At 33.1% G+C, this 18,488-nt stretch overlaps 1 protein-coding gene across 1 annotated transcript in view; it reads right to left on the bottom strand.

Annotated features, from left to right (window-relative positions):
• LOC108748361 overlaps positions 1–18,488 on the bottom strand; it is a 99,769-nt gene that overhangs the window by 33,564 nt on the left and 47,717 nt on the right. Inside the window, exon 2 of the mRNA XM_018486474.1 lies at positions 5,330–5,421. Coding sequence (XP_018341976.1) covers positions 5,330–5,421 — 92 coding nt within the window. The remainder of the gene's footprint in view (positions 1–5,329; positions 5,422–18,488) is intronic.

Here is an 18,488-nt window from a genome sequence, read left to right as displayed (position 1 = left end):
TCTAAGTTATGTCTCTAAGTATGAATTAATAATAATTATTAAAATAATTATGAATTTAAAGTTCTTTAGGATTATTATGCAGCGGTAATATAATATTTCGAAGAGAACAAATAAAGAGAAAAATAAAATAGAAAAAAGTTATTCTTTTTTTTTTGTACAATATATAAAAATAATTCTATTAATTTTTTGTATTATGTCATGTTTTATAAATATAGAAAAGCAATAAATTTTAATGATTAATTGTGCAACTGATAAACAAACAAGTATTTAACTAAATACAATTCCTTTCCAATACAAGAAAAATGCCTATAAGAATGTCGGATTGTTAATGCGTAAATTATACTATATACTAGTATATAAAGAAAAGAATGCAATTTGCAAACAATTAGAACGTAATTAAGAATGTATAATATATAATGAACAAAACTCTTAAAAACATTTCTCTTTTATTTGATTTATCCTTGGATAATTAAACTATTTTTGTTTAATATAATTTCTTTCATTTCCGTTATGACGAGGAATTCCAAGACTTTCGTAGTTTCCTGACCTTCCCTACCAACGTTTCTCGACTGCGTTAAATTTCTCCAATCTAAACATAGTTTCTACGGTTTTCTGCATCCTGCTTTAGGCTCGCTAGAGAAGCTCGAACGTCGCAGACATTGTGCGAAATATTGCATTCTCACTTTTCAAGACAGATATGAATACGATTCATGTAACAGTACGAGTCTCATAACTATAATTCTTGTATCTTAGAATCAATCACACAATACGCACATGCGATAGATGCAGAAATGCGAATAATAATTAATTGGATGCGTGTTATTTGAGACGTTGGATTGCAGGGAATTATAACTGTTTCTATCAAACGGATTGATACTGTCTGTTAGAGTGCGTTATGATAACGAGAAACGAGGTCAATTACTCGTTTGATCGGAGATATCACGAGCTTGTATGATTAGGATTTAGCGTAAGTTGTATCATCGTAATTCTAGTTTCAACAAAGATATTAACAGCCCAGAAATGGCAACTGATATTAGTGATCAATTTAAAAGTTAACAGGATAAAAAGTATATTGCTTCATTCCAATATTGCATGTTCATATTGATCAGAAATTTTTGTGTTGTATTATTTATAAGAATGTCATCAAGAAATAAAATTCTTTTGTTTCAACTTATTATCGCTTATTGAACTAAAATCGAATTTTATTACAAATTTGCGATAATAAAATGAACAATTCACGTATTTATTAAAAATTTCTTAGAAATGTTAATATCGATGCACATTAACACCTGCTGTTCTATTGCATTTAACTGCATGCTCGTAAAATTCAATAGATTAGATACGTGCGCGCGTACAATATATCTTTCTATCGTCTTATTAAATCGTTTGCTTTGTATTCTTTTCGATTCCACTTAACATCAATCAAGAAGTTTGCTTCGCAGTCTATTCAGGGCCAAGTCGCGCACGCGAATTACTGCTTTTGTGTCATTAAATCACAGTTTATAAGTTATGGAGAGTAGAATCTGCAATCTTACAGCCACACAACCGCGGCATTAGTAAACTTAATACGTGCCTGCGGAATCATATGTCAAACGGTGTATATTATATTTGACAACACCAAAACAGATACTAGTGTTAAGCTACTCTTATCTGAACCAACGAGCACACATATATGTACACCTACGTGCACGCCATGTGGTTGTAACATTTGGGATTGCGGTATAGTTGAAGTTTGTTTCGCAATTCTAGAATTCCGTAATGTTAGTGCAGACATTTCAGGAATTAAAAGAAAAAAAGGAGAAGAGACAGCTGGTAAAAGCGAGGAATTTGACACTACGTTACGCTAGGTTCTCCATCAACGTACTAAAAGCTTTCTAAACTTAGAGCAGAAATACTACGATCGCCAGTTATTTTTTTTTTTTTTCTAAAACGCGCTAGATTTTTCGCTCTTCGGATCTCTTTTCAACTGCGATAGCTTGCAATTTTTAAATGTGTTTTAAATATTTCTGAATCACGATTAAAATTCAAGATTTCCTAAATCTTTTATTATTTTGAATCGTAGTGGTTTTTATAATAATGTTTCATTTTAAAACTTTCAACTCAGGGTATTTGAAGGTACTGGCAAGTTTTTTCATGACTTAAATTTTCTTAATGTTTAAGTTAGAAAATTCCTACGACACATTTAGTCATAATTTGTACACATGCAATGATTCAAACTTACTCTTAATATTAGATAACTTTAATTGATATTTAATTTGTTAGACGTAATATTTATTATCAAATATAGATTTAATTTTAGTACATTTATTTAATATATTTTAATACACAGACATAATTAATCTTAATATGTTTGACAGCAAATAACATTTAATTTTCAGATATTACAATATTAATTTCCCACATGGATAGTTCGTATGCTTCTTTATTAAATATATATATGATATTTCTAATAAAAACCAAAACAATATCATCGTGAAATTGTCGCAATGTTCACGAAGTTATTGCACTTTTTATATAGTATGCGGCGATCGAATGACTGCGCTGGATGGAAACCAATAAAGCGAATTGTTCACGACATTTGAATGTTCAATAAGAATGTGCTTCACTAAACACATACTAACCGTATGATATATATGGTATACCGTATGGTATAATTCCGACGCGACATTTTTTATTGTTATATTTATTGTAATGTCGTTCACGAACCGAACGATATCATTAGGTAGAATTATTTTATTTGTCAAACTACTATGCTCAGTCGCATTGTTCATAAATATATATCGGCGTGTGTTTTAATTTATCGGCAACATGTATATTTAATGAAAAAGTATGGACTACAGTCTGAAAAATTAATAAAGTCTGAGAATTGAATTAAAATTATAATCTTCTGGCAAACTGTATTAGGATTAATAAAAATTATATCTGTATTTGATAATAAATATTATGTTTAATAAATTAAATATTATTAATTAAAATTATTTATATATGTATATCGATAATAAATCTCATTCATTATACGTATATAAATTATTAACAAATAGTATAATTAAATAAATTTTTAATGAGCTTTATTTCCTTCTTTTTTTCTCTAATAAAAATAAATAAATATAATTATTATTCATATTGCATATAAGAACTAAATAAGTAAATAAATCATATCCTCGCATTCAAAAGTCAAGTTGTAAAAGGTTCCGTTGTTTCATTTCTTTCAGACGAAATTTAGAGGGATGCAATAAACGAAATGCGAACTATCATGTATGAGTACGTTTGTTACATGATATACTTTGCAAAGTGACGTACGTGCAGGTCCATTGTGGCACCCGCCAAATAACGGATTCACAAGGGACGACACCGAGATGTGTATACACCCGATGTAAATTCCGTTGTTGTTCCTATAAGTATGCACTTCTGTCTGCCATCTTCTATTACGTGGTACGTTACGCCAGAAAAAGGCGAGGATAGGATAAAAGTACAGGCACATGCTGTATTCAAAACAGCTTTCACAGAAATGAAACGTTACTTTATATCTTCCTCGACGTGCCTTTCCAGTAAACGGAAATATTATTGCGTAACCGACTAAAAGTTATTCTTATTTTTTGTCTAACCATATAGTACGCTTTGGTTATACTTTCAGCATATTCGAAATGAATCCTCTATCTGTATTGTGAAATATATATGTGTATATATAAAATTACAGACTTTTGTATTATTCATTATATGATATAATGATTACATAAATAATGTGTAAAAATTACACAATTAATAGTGAAAATAGATACAATTATGTTTTTTTAAAAATTGATATTTTTACCTCTAATTGTGTAAATACATTATACTTGATTAGACGAAAAATTACACAATAACAATAGTATATTTTATAGTTTCTATGTAAATGTACAAATTTTTGTACATTAATATAATATAATGGTAATACATCACACACATATTATATTTGCATTTTTATATCCATAGATATTAATAACATGGGTTAAGAAAAATTGTTTGTAATTTGTTGATTAATACGTAAATATTTCTGTATACTTCAATTATAAATTTACTGCAAATTATTTAATTACTATATAGAAAAATAATTGTATTTGTAAGTCGTAACTTTACGTTATGTGTATATATATCTTTAATAATGTTACAACAATTTTGGGATCCACTATTAAAGATGTTTAGATACAGTTTAAAATAAGCACAAAACAATATTAATGAACATTTTAATGTTATTTTTAATATATCGCGAGTCTACGAAAATAAAAAGAATTATAACTGATTCTTAAAGAATTAAATATTCTGAAAACTCGTGACTAGTCCTATGATCATCAATATTTTTCTCTAATAAATGACACAATATACATCTAGAGATACATTTCTCCAATTTTAGAAAAAAAAAAAAAACCTTTTGAAAGTAAGCTTTTTCGAAAATATCAAAAAAGGAAGGTCAAAAATTCTTTCAGATAGCAACCTCTATGTTGTATATTTCCCTTGACGGATTTTTTCGAATTTGCCACTGCACTGGCAATGGTAAAACGTCGCTCGAACTTTTCTCTCTTTCTCTCTCTTCCCCTTTTGTTTTCTATCCGCGGTGCTGGTCTATCTAATAGCACGACGACCCTCGCAGGTTTTGTATTCGCTGCACGCTGCGACATTTGCATTGAAATTGTTGCACCCGTCGCCGATGCGCGTTTCGCATCGTAATCCTCCCGAGCAAATGGCGAACACCGTGTGCAGCCGTACAAAAACTCACAAAAAAAAGAGCGATTGCGGCTGATAACGAACAATGCTCTTTGTCAAAGGTCAGAGATTGGTGGACACCTTTTGCTAAATCTCCAGAATATCCGGTGCGTTTGGTAATTGGAACGGAGTGAGCATTGTAATTTCTTGCAGGTTTTCTTCACCTTCACTTAATAATAGAGTGAAAGTGAAGTGCATTACATTGCAAACAATGTCATAGAGTATATATAGCGCGTAGAGGAATTTTTTGTTACTTAATTAATTTTTAATTGACTAGTTGCGAGTAAAATGGAAAAAGACTATCTACAAGAGACTCATTGTATTGACGAAATTTATGCGAGAGAGGATTATGAATAAAAATCTTTATACAAAAAACACTATCATGACTCATATTTACGGGTCAAGTGTTGTGTGAGACGACAAAGGGGGATGAGAGAAAGCCGATTCATAAATCCTTGAATACAGAGTGTTTTTTTTTATAATAACAGCGAATCTTCAACAGTATTTTAGAAGGTTCAGGATATAGCTCGTATATAATTTTTCATGAGATATTAAAGATCTTTTTTATACAAAAAATAGCTGAACTCACATTTTCTTTGGTTGAAGAGATCTGCCTTTTCGTTCTGCCGTGATACACTCGCGGTCTTACCAAAGTGTGTCTGCTAAAATCTGAGGACGGACCTGTAACAATAAATGAATTAATTAAAGTGATGTTAAAAGATTACATTCGTAAAGTACATGATGCGGTTAAAATTTTTATTTTCATTTCTGACAAAAAAATATATATTGTAAATTTAAAATTAGAAAATACAATAAAATTCTTTTAAAAATTCCTTTCTTTCTTGATAAAACAATTTAGAGATTTTAGAATTTTTCTACCTATAATGTTAAAGGCACTTTGTGCTTTTACTTCTAAATCTAGTACTTAACTTTACAAGTCAAGTGACTCTTACAAAACTACTCAAGTGTTAACAAGCGATAGATGTTGAAAAAAAGTGCATCGGAGTCTACATCATAATACGGAATTTTACAAAGCTTTTTACGAAGCTTCCGCATTAATGAATATACTTGGCGAACGTATATCGATCGGTACTGTCTGCTTTTGCGCTTTTTTCGTATGTCGGACATCGTCGTTTTCCACCTTTATGCATTCGATTACATGGAAATTAAGCAACGCACCAAAAAGAGCTTACGAGATGCGCATGCAAAAAAGGTATGTCACATGCAATATTTAACGTTTCACCGAAAGACTGCGTTGGCGTCAAAAATTATTCAATGGCTGCCAATAAGTAATTATCCAACTACTAACGAAGCGTTTTAACGTCCATTAAGCTGGCATCTCTCATTATCGATAAATGAATTTTTCACTATCACAAAATTTCGCGAGCAAAAATATTCGATTTTCACGAGCAAAAATATTCGATTTTCCGCTAGGAAAAAAAATCGTTCTACATTCATGACAGTGTATGACACGAAATACTCAAATATAAAAATTCGAAAAGATTTTTTTTATAAATTCTATCGTCACTATTCGCAGTTGACTATATAAATACTATAAATTCAACATAGCTGTAAGGTTTTTTTTATTGACGTTTAATTAAAATAAACAACCAAATGCATTAAATTAAATGTTTCTCTCTGGACATCGATAAATTCGGAGAGCAAAATATTTTCGATGACCAATCGAGCGCAACATCGATATACGCAAAACTCTTCCCCAAATCGGGGAGACTCTCCGCAAATAGAGTGGTATTTTGAGTTCAATCGAACATTGTGATCAACGACGCGCAGCGAAGCTATATCCTTCCCGTCGTAGCATTCGCGGTTGTGCCGTGGGAAACTGCTCCTGTTTGTTACACGAACGTCAACCCTCGCTGGCACTGCAGCGGCAATGTAATTACATCGACAAAAGTCCTTGACATCGGCACGAGTTACAACGAGTAAATTCAGCAGCTCCGCTTTGGCCTCTGTTTTCGCGAAATCGGCTAACTGCGGCTCCGTCCTCGGAACTCTGAAGTACCAAAACTATCGACCCGTCTAGTAACGTAGAGATTTGTTTTTGTTGACTCGAGCGAACGAAGTCAACGTTACTGAAACGATGCAATTCCGACATTTGCATTCATCCGTACAAGGAGAAGCGAGCTTCGAATACGAGGATTCGGCGTTCGAAGAAGCGCAAAATAATTTTGGAAAGCTTGTAAAGATCTGAATATTTATACGAGCGTTTTATTTTTAAGCATAACTAAATTAAATTAAAATTTATCACAATGTAAGCCGTAAGGTACTATTTTATACAACAAAATCTCCAATATTTTGTCTGTAAACTCAAAATATAAATGGTAGATACCATTATAAGTGTATCAAAAAGTCCGAGATTTTTGTTGAATTCATTAATTCCATATTTATCGCTTGATTATTTCAACAATAATTTTGAATTTAATAATTATTATTTTGTAAATTTCTATATGATGATTTTATCATTATCATCGCATGAATATTTAAATTACTTAATTTAATACAGTTGTTTATTAATTAATAATTTAACTTACGCTTATTAACTCATTACTTTTGTTGTATTTCTACATCGAAACGTGGTAAATGTATTGCACGAGTAGGCAAGAAGAGGAATCGGCTAGCCATTTGTCATTCTGTCAACTGCACATTAAGCCCGCTAATTCTTCCTGCGTAGGTGGTAAATGAACTGAAATTATTACTTAACGTTTCCTCCGTTTCTCGCGAAATACCACGGAATACTGAATTTCAATTACATTTATCGCACGCAATCGATAGGTATCGGCAAACCGGTATCGACAAACCAGTATCGGACGCACATAAATGCATATTCAGCATTGGCAATTATTCCCCGATAATAAATCCTCGGTACGTTGACTACAAAATTTGATAGAGAACAACGGTTTTCCGTTTAAAAATACTCTGAAATATTTTATCGACTATACGATACGATATCTCATGAATGAACTGTCGACACGCTCTGAAATAAAATATTCGGTCCGTGATTTGTGGAGTCATTCATTTTTAACGTTTGAATACAGTGACGGTAAATTGCTGATTTAATGCTTGTCCCTATAAGAAAATTATAACGTTCACTTTCCAAAAAAGATGATTGATCATCGTCATCCTCGTGAATGTTTGTTGCGTAGAAGAGGAAAAATCAGAAATTGTAACTTTTCATGCAATTTTTTTAGTTCTCAAGAAAACAGTTGGATCTTTCTGACTGAAATGTCTATTTCATTGGTACTACGTCTTTTCTTTCAGAATATTCCAGTGCATACACATTTATAAAAGTCACTTTCTTACGTGAAATCAAGCGAAAGAAATCGTTCGTTTCGACATACGCATACTATAGCAAGATATATATTCTTTATCTTCTATGTTTTTAAAGTTGAAATCGAGATAGCATAAATGCAGACTTTTTTCAGATTGCTTTTTATTGAACGCGCAAGCATCGGATCTTTATTCATGCAGCTTACCTCGCATGCAATTTGGATGATATGCTGGTGCATGGAAGCGATAATAGCTTCCTGCGATGGGCAGCGACGCGACATACGCGTCGGATCGCGATCACGTTCAAGAGCGTTTATCAGGCCACATCGTCAAATTGCGAACACGTTGATCAATCACGAAATGGGTCAACGTGGAATTTTGATTGGCTCTTTAAAGCGCAACAGTACAAACGATGCAAGTTTGTGCGGTTGTTCACGAAGTCACTGTGCGGGATCTCGCACATGTGCGACGGCTTTTATGGGAGCGAGATTGACGTCAATGGCAACGACGATAAAAAGAAGTCGCGGATAAAAACGGATCCCCTAAATATACGAGAACGCGAAGGCGTCAGAATGGCCGCGAGAGAGAATGATCTCATCGAGATTTTTTCCACATGCCTCCACATTTCAAGAAGCAAGTGCCTTCAACCCTTATCCGGGGTCTCACCGGATACGGATGTTTTTATCCCTGCGAGTAAAACGTATGGACATTCGTTCTTTCATTATAAAATTTAAATACTGCACATTAAAAACGTCGTTAGATATTAATTAAAATATAAAATCTACTGATTTTTTTTTAAGACAGTTTTTTTGAAGAGATGTTTGATTTAATATATGTTTATAAAAATATCATAATCAGTGCAGAGAACTTCAATGCAACGTTACAAAAATTTTTTCTGATAATCAGCGATACCTTTGGAGATGTAAGAATGTCATTAAAAAAAAATCATAAAAAATTATAAATAAATAGATAAACATATATATCTCCATTACTTCAAAAGTAATACAACTAAAAAAAATTAGGTAAATATCATCCTAACAGTCATAAAAAATGAACTAATTTAACTTCAAAAAAATAGTCAAAAACGTGTCGCAATTTAAAAAGGATGACTTTTAATGGTGTAAAACAAAAATGACAAAAATGATATTTGATCATGATAAGAATGTTTTTATATTTTAAAAAAATTTTTTTGAAAAATTCTATTTTACCAATTTCATTCGATTAGTTAATAACTCTCTGAGTTGAAAAATTCATTCTCCTCTTTTTCTGGAAAACTTAATGTTTCGAAATGTCACTTTTGAAGTAAGAAAGCGATATGTGTATATAAGTTTACATATTTCGAGAATCACATCTCAAAAAATCTTGGACAACTCGACCAAATAGCGAAATAAATAACTGCTGAACATGTAACATAAAAGCATCTCAACGAAACCGAAATAGTGAAATAAATAACTGCTACACATGTAACATAAAAAAGCATCTCGTACAAATGTATCGTGAAAACCTTGCAAATATTTACCGTGAAAATATTTGAGTGCACGCGATCGGATAACCTGTAATAACAGCTCGTGAGTTTCGATATAGCAACAACGAATCATTCTGACCGACCGGGTGTGACGTGCGTTCGATAGCCACGTCAAACTCGCTCCCGATACGCCGCAAGTGTACGATACCTGTCCGCCGTAAAATCGCGCGAGAAAGAGAAGGACGTTATGCGGGCGTTACGAGCGCGGACGCGCGAAATTTTTGCACGCCGAATAAAGTGATCCGCATAAACCGAGCTGTCGTTGCAGAATCGCGGCTTCGCGTTGCGCATTTTCTATACATTTCCGCAAGCGAGCAAATTTGTTCGGGCAATTCGGCCATCCGCATATATTCGTTGCCACATATGCGAATGTGCTCGCCCATAACGGATATTAAATTCCTCCCTGTTCTCTTCTTCTCTTCCGACCTCTTTCTTCTCCTCTTCGCTGTATGGAGACCGTGTATCCCGGTTAATACGGGCACTTTGCCCTGTTATTAAATTCAAATAAACTCCAATCACCGCGCCCGCGCCATCGCACTTCTCATGTGCAAATAATGGATATTTAATATTTGACTAATACCGAGATGATGACTGGTTGCACGCGCGGTTTTATACAAGCCAGTGTGACGCGTAGGACGCAAACGCATGCTAATGAGATTCACGTTAAACTGCAAATGAAACTCGCACTTCACATCGCGTTTATTTCGACTCACTAGTTTCAATTAAATGGAACGCAATATTCTTTATCGTTTCAAATGAATTATTTGATATTATGTTTTTATACTTCGCCAAATATAATAGAAATATAAAATGTAAAACAACAAGGATTAAACTCATCATTACGTCTGCACAATAATTTTACCGAATTTTTTATTCTATCTTCTCTCTAAAAAATTTCAGTATCGATAACATTTCGTAAAAAGATATAATAAATAAAGCTTTCGAAAGAGCTTATCTGCACGGAAAAAATGATTTTGCTGAAGTACACTGAGAAAAAATATCCTAAATTTTATTTAAATATTTATTTGAATGGTACCAACTGAATATAAAAATTAATTAAATATAAAAATTAAATATAAAAATATATTTATTTGGTACAAGAAACATTAATTTGATTTAACAATCACTTCTTTTTATTAAATATTTATTTATTGTAAGTAAATGTTTAGTTGGCAATATTCAATAAATATTTATTTAAATTTAGGTTATTTTTTTTCTCAACGTATCTACAGGTAAATACGGATCCGAAAATAATTTTGTTCGAATCCATCAAAATAATTACGTAAGAATCTCAAGCATGATAAACAATGCTGCAAAAAGTTTTAATATTCTAGCAATTGTCTTGATAGATACAAATCTGTATCTAGCTGAATTTTAAATGAAATAACTGGACCCAATGGGCGTGTACTAAAAACGCCCTATTTGCTACTTGTAAGTAATTACATTATTAATTCAACAAATAGTGATAGTAGCTCCTGCAGATTGTCCATCTGATTCGATTGCATCAGTTTATTGCTCAATTTGTTCGCTCTGTTATCGTGAGTAAAATGCAGAATCTCGAGATGTAATATTTTGTAGATAAGTAATTATACTTCCTAGTTTTTAGTATAATTGTTAAAAAATTGTTATTAATTTCAATAGTTCATGTTAATTTCAGTAGTTCATGTTATAACTCTACTCATACTTTACAATAGTATATATTTAGTTTGTATTTTTGTAACAATCTTTCGTTTATAAAAAGAAAGGAAACTTTTGGTAGAACGAATATGATCAACTAAGCATATATTAACATGAGTATACACACATCGAAAAATTTTTTTTTGTAATACTTCTGTTATTCCGGATCATGGATTCTAATTCATCTGCTGAACATTGTGAAAATAGGTAAATAAATAGATAAGTCCATTGTTTGGAAAACAGTTCTTTGTGTATTTTCATGTAAATAAGTCAAGATGTTAATAAACTTATTATCTTACAAAAGTATCACTGGATCATTTTAATTTCCATTTTTCTAACATCTTTTTTACAAAATAAGAAAACATATTTAGATTATATATAGGATACATAAATATCCAATATGCGTGGAATATTTTAAAAAATTTTTATAACATCTATATATAAATATTTAGAAATGTCTTACATTTTTTATTAACATTCAGAAATCTTTCCTGTTTTGAAGGTGACCGTTAAATTTCAATTTCGAACTCAGCAAAAAATTAGAAAAAAATATCGCAGAACTTAGTAAACGAATATAAAAAGTGATCTTACTTCAGTAAAATTGTTCTTTCTGTGGATAAAAATTGCATGTAAATTACAATTTACAAAAATCCGGTTTCCAAAATTAGGATTGTCCGTATATCCTTCATAAGAAGATAATGCGACGTTGTTGATGCCATTATAAATATCATTATACCCTAGCTTGTCTCATCGTCATTATTATCTGCGCAGAATTTTGCACGCTTTCAAATTTCTCTGCTTGACGTAAGTTATGAAACTCGCACGTCGCTATGTATCCGCGACAGGTGCACTCGGGGAAACGAGTTTTGTGCCTCTACCTCCGTTTCCGCGATGCTCACAACAATTGCCACTGGTATGCAAAACGGAACAGCGCAAGTCGAACGAATAACTCTCTCGCGCCGATGTAATTGGACTATGCATCTCCAGCTATCACAATTACGGTACGACGGATTTAAGCCTATCGGGTAACTGGTTACGCCTGCCGGTCGATTTGTCATTAATTTCCTCGGAGTGGCTGTACGATACGGGGAAATCGAATCCGGTTATGCAGCATCGCGTAGCAAATCAGCCGTGTATCGCGAAAATCTTGACAACTCGACATGAATCATCCGTTTTGCTACTAGCGAGAACGATTCTCAAAGCAATGTCGATGCTCGCTGACGTTTATGAAACGAAGCAGACGATTAATTTTTACGTTGCTATTGTTTATTATTGTTCAATCGATAAATGTACTATCTAGATAATTACTGAAATCGTTGTTACACGATCCCTGATCTCATAATATAATGTTCATCCAAACAACGTAGCAGTTTATAATTTCTTCGTTAATAATACATTATAATTTATGGTATTGGATTGAACATTTTAGAGAAAAATGGAAAATTTGTAACAGATTGTATAATTGCGGCTTCGTAATTATGGATTTTTCATTATTTATTACGGTTCAATCTTACGTGTAATAAATGAATAATTTGCAAATTGTTATATACATATTTCATTTATAATAATAATATACTAAACTGGCATAAACGAACAATGGAAAATGCAAAATTACATAAGAAATGTTGAAACATAGCCCGATCTTGAGAACGTTAAAATAATCGAAAGAGTATAGAAATTCGGAGATGTTTGGCTAAATAAAAATTATATTTCAGGAAAGGGGCACGATATTTGTTTCAGCCATTTTCCATATCTCGGTCGAGGTCCCAAGATAATCCTGATTTATGGCATGGGTCACCCTATATAGGGCAGATAGCATAGCCAACTAGACTCCGCCATCTGGTCTGTCGTAGTAAGCTTACACAGGCGAATGGTCGAATACAAATCCGTCCACGTCGTTAATCAAGTAACTGTATCGCGCGTGTCATTGACCTGAAAAGGTGTCACAAATTCGACAAAAATCGAAGAGTGAACCGAAAGCCCGATCGCGTTAGAATAAAAAATAATTTTTGCGGTGCTCAAATAGAAAAAAAAAATCAGGAATTGTTCGTAATCTTCCTTTCTCGATACTTAAAATATTTTTTCGATAAATATATGTAAGTGTCTTTTGTCGAAACAACTTATAGTCCACTTTGCACTTCGAGCATAACTCGAGAACCAAACCTATCGCAGAAATTCGAGAATAGTGTACCGGAAATATAAAGACGGTCGAAGTTTCTGCATTTTCATTCCTTATACATACATTATATATGTACGTATTTTTCATGCTCGGTTTGTAATACACAACGAATTTTTATATTTTTATTCTCAATTCTCCATTCCCGATCTTCTTTACGTTACATATGGTTTTTTTCTCTTCACTTCTTTCAATGTTATTCTGTATTTTCTTATAGATAGTCAAAATCATGGATTTGTAATCGGTTCATTTCTTCGACCTTATACAAGTCAAATAATTTTATTGTTAAATTTCTCTCGCAGTAAATCATTTGTTCAATTATAGCTTAAATTGTAAACTGTATTAATTAATATTACGTATTAAAATAATTATTCACATGATCAATATACGTAACAAAACTAATTTGATGCTGCATCAGTAATAGATTAAGTTAATAAGAACTTGACTGTTTTTATTTATAGGGAACTATAGACATTTTACGTTTCACGGCATCAATTGAAGGAATTGAATGAAATCACAGCGGAAGCGCTAGTTTATGGTTCTCCAATTGATGCGACTCGCACGGGCGGCAAGTTCGAAAGATGCTGCGATACGGTTGCGCAAAGATAGCAGCACGACATAGTTATATCGCAGAAGGTGAATCAGCGACGGACATTTGGGGGGCATAATTAATTCGGCATGTAGTGGACTAACGCACGCGTCAGATCGGTGCACATGCGAAAGCGGATCCGCGTTCCCATGGTTCATATCCCTATCTCACACGTGTGTCCCCGCAAATGTAGTTACGCGCAAACACGACGTCCTCTCGACGAAGAACGACGGCCATAATCGTGCGTTCTTGTATCTCGCGCGGCATGCACGTCACGTAATTCTCAGCGCTGTCTCATTTCTTTCGTTCTATATTATATACGCTACATCAACGTAACAGTATATATTCTTTTTCGATGAGCAAGCCATCAGCGAACGTGTGAATTTCTTCCATTCGTCGCGGAAGAAGCGAAAAATATTATTTCCCTCTTGGAAAATTTGAGAAGTAGTTTTAGCATTTAAAATTCGTGAAATACACTGCAATGTAGTTGTACTAATTGTAGCATACAACATTCTTTATTCATTAATAAATTTTATATATAATTTCAATTATTTTTATTGTAACTCTAATAAGCATACGGCTATTTTCTGCGAGAAACGTTTTGCTAATGCACGGTTCGTAAGAAATATAAATGAAAAAAATAAGCGATATATGTGCTTATAGAGTATGGATATAAATTTGCGCATGTATCCTGCGCAATTTAAGAGAAAAATGTATGCGGAACAACAGGAAAATATTCCAGCAAAATAACATGAAAGTAAAGAAAGCTTTTCTGCCGTTAAAAAAAACAACCTATCTCATGATAACATGCATTACTGGTAAAAATTTGAATCTTTACATCTCAAACAAAATATATAGAGATATTACGTAGATGCGTGTTACAAAGATAATAAAGATTTCTTTCTAAAATTGATTAATTTTAAAAGTTAATTCCTCCTAAGCTATAATAATATCGAAAATCGACGCGAATGTGATATAATTTATTGTACGTAGAAGAGCGTTTAAGAAAGATTATCATGTGACAAACATGATAATACTGGTACTCACGGGCAATCATCGTAGCATTTTCGGATTAATCACAACGTGAATAAATACGGCCGAGTTTAGCGAATGGACCAATCAGAATTTCGTTTTCCAACACTGCTCTGCCGATCCCTGCTTGCTCTCGTTAGCCAATTAAACAGCATAATTATAGCTACACTCGCTATAGGAGAGGATGTATCTCGCGATACATGATTCACAACGGATGTTGTTAACCCTACATTTTATTCACCGCACACGTAAAAGCGAGCTGTACATCAATGATTAGGACAGTTGCGGCAAATAGCAATTATCGATTACACAACATGGAGACGGGCTCCTTCGTGAATCGTTCACGCAATCGTTCACAGGAATATGGAACAGAGGATGATGGATTTTCAATAGAGTTACGGACCTTCAATTTCACAGAATATTCTGCACGTTTCGCCGCTCTCAAAATCTATTTTCGCCAAAAATGGAACACAAATTTCATGCTATCTGTATATTCATCGATACAAGCGATGCGGCGCCGCTACCGTTTCCTACCGTGGAAGCAATTTTTATATGGGCTTGACACTACCCGTCGTGCTGTGAATTTGTCGTTCTTTTTTTCGCTAGAATAACCTCATTTCTCGCATTTGATAGAGCTGGCGGCGTCAATCCAAAGCAGCTTATCGCATTGATGGCATTTGCAAGGCTTAGTAACGAATTGGCTTCGCGGATCGAATATCCAGATCGTATGCTTGTTCACGTATTTGTTTGCGTTTTTCTGAGACGATTTCGCCGCTTTTAACGGATTGATATGCACTCGAGCGTAAGAGAGAAGTGCACAAGTGAAAAATCGGTTTATTTGTTAAGACTTTGATGCACGATATCTATTTTTTTTATACAACAAATCCCATAATAATATTAAGAAAATGTAACGAGATAGTAACAGGCAATGCCATAACATTATTAAAATTTAGATTGCCACTTATTAATAAAATCAAATTAAAATATACATACACTATCGATTTTACGAAATGTATATGAGATACACTGATGCATACGGGATGCAACAGTTGAAGCTGATTGCTAGATAGAATGTCAATACAATTTCTTGCAGCATTGCTCATCGCGCTTGAATTCCCTACATAATTATTTTGATGATTCAACAAAATTGTTCTTTTGTATACTGTTGAAAAGGCATATTCCGTCAATATATGAAATTTTTATTTTGTATTGCTTTATCTCTCTCAAAAAAAGTTTCAATATGTTGCATATTAAAATAATACTTGCATTCTTAAGAATTTCTCAGAAAAAACGATAAAAGTGAGTAAATTGAATTAACGCCGAAAACATTACGTTATTCATCTGACATCTTCTCAGTCAGTTGCTGCATTCAAAACTAGACATACACACACACACACACACACACACACACACTCTCTCTCTCTCTCTCTCTCTCTCTCTCTCTCTCTCCACCAATAACCGCGCATGTCTTTTAGAGCGTATATAATTTCACCCTTGCGTAGATCTGTACGCATAAAGAGTTCGTAAGAGCATCAACGAACAGACTTTACGGTTACGAGAGTCTTTTGAAACAGCAAACGTTTCCTCGTGCAGAATCATGAAAATTGCTCGCACGGTTGAAACACCGCCGAGCGGTAATTGCACTCGCGCAAGATGCTCTTTGTCGACACTCAAGAACTGCTTGCACAGCGACGCATACGGTTAAACGATCTCTTGTCTACCTGTAGTCGTATCACAGTCTTATCTTAAGCGTGCTTATATGTCGCTTATATATCTATTCACAAATAGATTTCTTCCGTCCGCACAACGACCGATATGCATATATCTTTAAGTAAACTTGTTAAATAATTACTTTTACAGATAGTTATAAGGACAAGTGCATTAACCTTTTCGCGATGTTGCGAAGGATTTTGTACATGCATGTGTATTATTGATTCCAGAATAAAGCTTTTTCTATAGATAGAAACTAGAATTAAGTGCCGTGAAATTTACACAAAGGAAAGATTGTAACATTGCGTTATAGACAAGATTATAATGTGTTTATATAATTTATTATAAAATTTATTATATGCAATAAAACATATATATAATAAACATATATTTAATATGATGGATTGAATAATTATTAGAATACTATTATAGAAACTTGGTTTGAAGTCCTTTCAATATCCGCCCATACAATAAAGATCAACATTTACAATGTTTTCGACTCAAAAGTTTTTTGCACACTTCCAAACTATATTAAAAATCCTGAAAATTTTATAAAAGAGAGCGACGTAAAAAAGCTCTCGAGAAACTAAATAAAACATTCGCGTATACATATTACATAAAAATTAAAGTAGAACCTATAGAGTAATTAGACACACTAATGCGCACTATTAGAGCTATTGTATATTAATTTAATCTGAGTGTAAAAGTGAAATATAAATATTTCGAATGAGAGATAAAATATATATTTTACCTAACAGAGAGTACCTACAATAAAGTGAAATAAATATTTCACGGCTTAATCGATTTCTATATTTATAATAAGCACATTATCTTCACGTCAATTTGTACGATGACTTTAATATGAACGTGCAGTACGCACGTGAATGTGTCCGATTGAATTCACTATAAAATATATACATGGGAAAAACGATTTCGCTGAAGTATAATAATTATATAAAAGATTTTGCTAAAAACATAATACTCAGATACAGATTCGAAAATAATTTTGTTGGACCATCAAATAATTACATAGGAATCTCATACATGATGAGTAATATTGCAAAAAACTTTGACATTTTAGCAATTAGTTTAAAACATACATATTTATTTTGATTATATGATTTAACGAAATTATTTTTAGATCTGTATTTAACTAAATTTTTAGATATTTCAGCAAAATCATTCCTTCTGTGTAGAACATTATCATGAAGATTAGCATGATGCGGATGTCTAAAACGTAATGTCGCAGCAGATTAGCATACTAGGCATTTAGTCAATTCCTATTGAACATCTCCGTTCGATTTAATTCGACACTCATTGCTTTTCACTAGATGCAATTACACTCTCGCGCGAATCCATATGCATAGACCGCAAGCTCAATGCGTGTCATTTATGGCTTTAAGAGAATCCCCTTTCATGCGGATTGACCGCCCATTCTGCAAAGTCAAGGAGGACTTGTCCGTTGCACTGACACATCACATATTCAGAAGAATAGAGATCCCTCACCGCGAGGAATAGACAGCGCACTGCCGTATGCACGACGTTTGCATATTCGAAAGCAACAATCCTTGACGTTGCCATTCCGAACACGACGAAACTTCTGTGGATGTCGATAGAAATGTTACGAATGTCGGATTACGTTTATTCAATATTAATCCAGAGATGAATCCTGATCGAACGATGAATCAGAAGTGATAAAACATTATCTAGATTTGCTAAGTCGATAAATTCACATGCATACATTCGGCGCACTC

Source organism: Trachymyrmex septentrionalis, unplaced genomic scaffold (genome assembly GCF_001594115.1).
Source record: "Trachymyrmex septentrionalis isolate Tsep2-gDNA-1 unplaced genomic scaffold, Tsep1.0 scaffold22, whole genome shotgun sequence".
NCBI classification, from domain to species: Eukaryota; Metazoa; Arthropoda; class Insecta; order Hymenoptera; family Formicidae; genus Trachymyrmex; species Trachymyrmex septentrionalis.
This window is presented reverse-complemented; position numbering and strand designations above follow the sequence as displayed.